The sequence below is a fragment of the Stenella coeruleoalba genome (assembly GCF_951394435.1).
Source record: "Stenella coeruleoalba genome assembly, chromosome: 6".
NCBI lineage: Eukaryota > Metazoa > Chordata > Mammalia > Artiodactyla > Delphinidae > Stenella > Stenella coeruleoalba.
This window is the reverse complement of record NC_137151.1, coordinates 52959827-52964844: the sequence shown is the minus strand read 5'-3', so window position 1 is coordinate 52964844 and position 5018 is coordinate 52959827. Positions and strand designations below refer to the sequence as shown.

General features: G+C 35.6%; 1 protein-coding gene across 1 annotated transcript; it reads left to right on the top strand.

Moving 5' to 3' along the window:
- Positions 1-3040: 3040 nt before the first annotated feature.
- Positions 3041-3625, top strand: LOC307188149 (transmembrane emp24 domain-containing protein 2-like). The gene has a single exon (XM_079924908.1). It carries the CDS (start codon positions 3053-3055, stop codon positions 3530-3532), a length of 480 nt encoding a protein of 159 aa, XP_079781034.1. The 5' UTR covers positions 3041-3052; the 3' UTR covers positions 3533-3625.
- Positions 3626-5018: the final 1393 nt, after the last annotated feature.

The window sequence follows — 5018 nt, the reverse complement described above, 5'->3', positions numbered from 1 at the left end:
CAGATTGTGATATGCAAGAAGTCATTCACACAGGAAGGAGCAGTGAAATTTGGAGCCACTGTAAATTGGGTGCAAGCCTCAACTCTGCCACTACCTCAGTGACCTTAGACTAGGAGGTGCTCTTTTCTGAGCCTAGATTTCATTCTCTGTCATGTTAGCACAATTGACATTAGAGCCATGGCATGACATTTTGAAGATGAGAAACCTGGAAAGTCCTTCCAGATTCTCTTGTTCAACCATCTGCTTCCAAAATCCTTTACAGTTTGAACTTTTTTCTTAAGTCCAAACAGTTATGTGATGATGATGATATTCAATGATGACAGCTTTAGCAGGGTTGCTTTTCATAATTTGCTTAAATTTAAAGGTAAATGTGGAACATGGTCACACAGCAGATGCAGAGATAACCTCAGCAGAATTGTCATCGTTGCAGCAGGAGTTTTAGATGGATTTAGGTCTCTATTCTGAGGCATCTAACAGTAATTAAGAAATTGCGCCACCTGAAATAATCCTGCAAAATGAATGTGATTTCTTGACCCCCAGAGACCTCTTACAGATTAAGATGTCTGGCCTGTAGTTAACTCCTTTATCATCTTTGTTGTATAGGGATCAGTTTTAAGTCACCACATTTGTCTCTAATTCATTCAGGAAAAATATTTCTCAGGTATGGAGAAAGTATCATCATTTTTCAAGTGGATTTAAGAACTGATCCTGTCTTCTTTGTAGTAAAGTATTTTTTTATAGTGGGTTAAATCTTGAGAATCAGCACTAATTTCATGATTTTTATAGGATTACCTTTACCTGTGTGTGTGTGTGTGTATGTGTGTGAGTGTATTTATATTTGCTGCTATGTCCATGTAATGACAAAACGATGTGGTTTGGAAAGAAAAATCACCTAAATGATTAATGGGATCAGAGAGGCAAAAATTATATTTATATATATGCACAAATATATTCAAATACATATATTCCATTTATCTTATTATATGTATATAAATATATTTAAATATCTTATAACAAGTATTGTTTCTAGTAGACAAACGAGTATGATTCAAAATAAAAATGAAACAAAGATATGTTAGCAAAAATTTGACATCAAAGAAATCCAAATTGAAACTTTGTATAACATTAATTTTGAAATATTAACCTAATATGATTTCATTATAACCCCAGACGTTTCCAGATAAAGCATTTTTTCCCCTTTGTAGCATTTTTTTCAATGGCAATAAGGAAGTCTTAAATGTATCATATTTCTTTGTTGAAAAAAACTATACTACATTTCAATCCATGTTTGCACATAGCTTTTACTTCCCATTCAAGGAGAATTTTATTTTATTCAGTCATTTAGCATTTCTTCTATAGTCATTAATTCAAATTTGACTTTCTTTGAAATGAATGTGCATGTTTCCTTATATATAGTTAAGTTTTTGGTGCAATGTGCACAACCCATTTAATAATTTACAAAGTATTTTCAGTTCTTTCATTCACCATTCTAACAGATTGTTGATGGAAATCAATACGGAAGGGAAACTGTATAATCAAGTTTCCTTAAAAGAATGTCATTACTAGTGAAAGACAGGGTGGATGACACAGAGAATTAATCTTAACTATGATATATACATTTCCCAGATATAAGAAGGTTGCTAAGAAGTTAAAATTATGAACTTCAAATTTTTTTTCCATATTTGAAATAGACAACCACTAGCAGTCAGGGTAAGAGGACAGGAGAACTCTCAGATCAAGTCATTTTGAAATAGTTTGCATGATTTTCACCTAGTTAGAATATAGAGATTGAAATAACATGGGAAGACTTGTAAGTGATAATCATGGATATAAATGACTAGCTGTTCAGGTAATTCCATTTTTGTTGTTTATAGTTGTACAGTGTAAGAATACTGCCAAAAACTACAATTAAAAGGCCAAAGAAAAATTAAATTAAAATAGAAAATATTTTTCCCAAAACCTACCAAATTTTATATTTTATGTTTTCACAGATGATCTTTCCATGTCAAAACACATACTATTACTTTCTATCCTGCCACAGTTATACTTAATACAATGTAATTTGACTGATTTTACCAAATGTCCATTGTGTCTACTCATGTCAAATATCAATACTTGTGGACTTTGAAATTAGACCTTTTTTGTATAATAAATTCCTATAAATAGTTAAATATGCTTCAGTATTTTTGTAATTGATTGCCTTATTTACCACCTAACAGGTGCTAGAATAACTTTGTTTTGATTATTGTAGTATTATAATTCAGTTTCACTCTGACAGGTCAATCCTCCTCCAAAATTACCTGATCTCCAATTGCTAATCCATATTTCTCTTCAAAAATGCCCTGGTTATATCCACAGATAAACAAATTTTAGAATCAATTTGTCTATTCTTTTAAAACATGCTGGATATTTGCATTAGAATCAACGTATTTACTGGCTAATTTATAGTTGAAATGGCATAACTGTAGTCTTGAGTCTTCCCAATCTAGAACAGATGTGGCTCTCCATAGAGTCTATTTTTTTTTCTTAGTAGAATTTTGTATCTTTATTGTTCTTGTATTGTATGGTTTCCATGAATTTATTGGAAATTTTGTCCCTAGGTGGTTTTCTGCGTTGCTATTAAGAATATCAACTTTTACATATACTTAGTGGTTTATTGTAGATATATAACAAAGTTACCGATTTCATACATCATCTATAAGCTGGCTACTCTGCTTGACTCGTTTCATTTTCAGCCATTGTCAGATGATTCTTTTTGGTTTTCTAGGAATATAAGCATGTTATCTACAAATAATGGTAGTTTGCTTCCTTTTTCCTATTGTATCTTTTTGTTAATTTTTTTCAAATAAATGCGGTTGAGCTGAGGCAAAGGCGACGGCGGCTCTGGAGGCCACAGTTCCGGTCCTGGCTTCGGCCCCAGCCCCACATAGTGACGCTCGCTGAGCTGCTGGTGCTCCGGGCCGCCCTCCGGGCCACCGTCTCGGGCTACTTCGTCAGCATTGACGCACATGCTGAGGAGTGCTTCTTCGAGCGGGTCACCCCGGGCACCAAGATGGGCCTCATTTTCGAGGTGGCCAAGGGCGGTTTCCTGGACATCGACGTGGAGATTGCAGGGCCTGATAATAAAGGAATTTATAAAGGAGACCGGGAGTCCAGTGGGAAATACACCTTTGCTGCTCACACGGATGGAACGTTTCAGTTTTGTTTTAGCAGTAGGATGTCCACCATGACTCCAGAGATAGTGATGTTCACCATTGATATTGGGGAGGCCCCCAAAGGACAAGACATGGAAACAGAAGCTCACCAGAACAAGCTAGAAGAAACGATTAATGAGCTCACAGTGGCGATGACAGCTGTAAAGCATGAACAGGAATACATGGAAGTTCGGGAGAGAATACACAGGGCAATCAATGACAATACAAACAGCGGAGTGGTCCTTTGGTCCTTCTTTGAAGCTCTTGTTCTAGTTGCCATGACATTGGGACAGATCCACTACCTGAAGAGATTTTTTGAAGTCCGGAGGGTTGTTTAAAATGCCTTTTGCTCATAATCCCAAACTCATAATTCATTGTTTACCAAGTGTCTTGGTCATAATAATGTCATTAATTTCAACATTTTTATTTTCTAAACTGTACATTCACAGCTTCTGTTTCTTTGTGATTAATAGATATTGGGGGAAAACACTTTTTTAGGAAAGTTATAGTGAAAATTTGATTGGCATGATTTCATATTTGAATTCTTCCTCCATTATACAGGTCCTTCCAGAACTCAAACACTGTAAGCGGAATACAGATGTATAGTCCTTTTTATATATTCTTTCCTTTTGCTTTCATAATAAAATGCAGCTTGTTCAGGATAGTACTTTATTGACAGTACTTTACTAAAAATGACTGCATTCTTGGGATCCCTCATCCTGCAGTTCAAGTCATTAAAGATTCATTTTGTTGAGTCCTTATCAGAAAAAACAATCTGAATCTTGACATTTTCTATCCAGCCTAATTGCAGAGCTCTGTGACTAGAGGATGCTACCAAGTTGGTACTTTTTTACTTTGTCTATCTTGTTTTTGCTTTAAAGATAAGACTTAAACCAACAACCTTTTTCCTCTTTAAAGTTTTACTTTGAACCTTAGAACTCAGTCACCTCCACTTAAAATTGTTGACACAAGCAGCTAAGAACGATTTTTGGTTTCCGCCTAACCTTGTAAGAAGTCTCTATTAAAGCCAGTTCTCTGGGTGTTGCAGTGAACAGTAATTCTTTTTCTTTCTATGCTGGCACATCCACTTTCTCTACTCTGGGCACATGGGAGGTATGCATTCACATAATTGGAAAAATCTGGATTTCTGATGCCAAAGGGTTAAAAGCCTCTTGGATTTCTTTGCAGTGATATACAGCCATTATTTTATTTTTGATCAGTGGCATTTTGGCCACTGTTTAATTAGCTCACTGAACATTACTGTCAGTACTAGTGTGTTTGTTTTTGTTTTTCCTGGGTCTTTCTTTTGGCGTGGGGATGATCCAGGATTACATTGTGACTGATGTATATTACTTACTTGTACATTTTTTTTTTTTTTTGGATCTTTGCAAGGGGAAAACTACTAGTAACGAGTTTTATATAATTAAGTTAAATTTGTTACAGGTTTTCATGTTCAGGATAAACAATTTTTCAACCTTGGGTGAAAATACTTGCAACAGTTTAAGGTGACTGTGTTTTACCTTAGAACAACTGTTGCATGCCAACTTGTGTGCATGTGTGTGTGAAAACACTTCAAAATTGATTTAAAAGATGTAAATTTAAAACTGGTTGTGTATCTAATCTGCCCCAGGTTTAGTAAATAAGCAATTCTTTTTAAAAATAAAAACAATTAAATGCGGTTAACATCAGTTTCAAATGAGGTTTAAAAATAGTTCTATGGGGCTTCCCTGGTGGCGCAGTGGTTGACAGTCCGCCTGCCGATGCAGGGCACACGGGTTCGTGCCTCGGTCCGGGAAGATCCCACATGCCGCGGAGCGGCTGGGC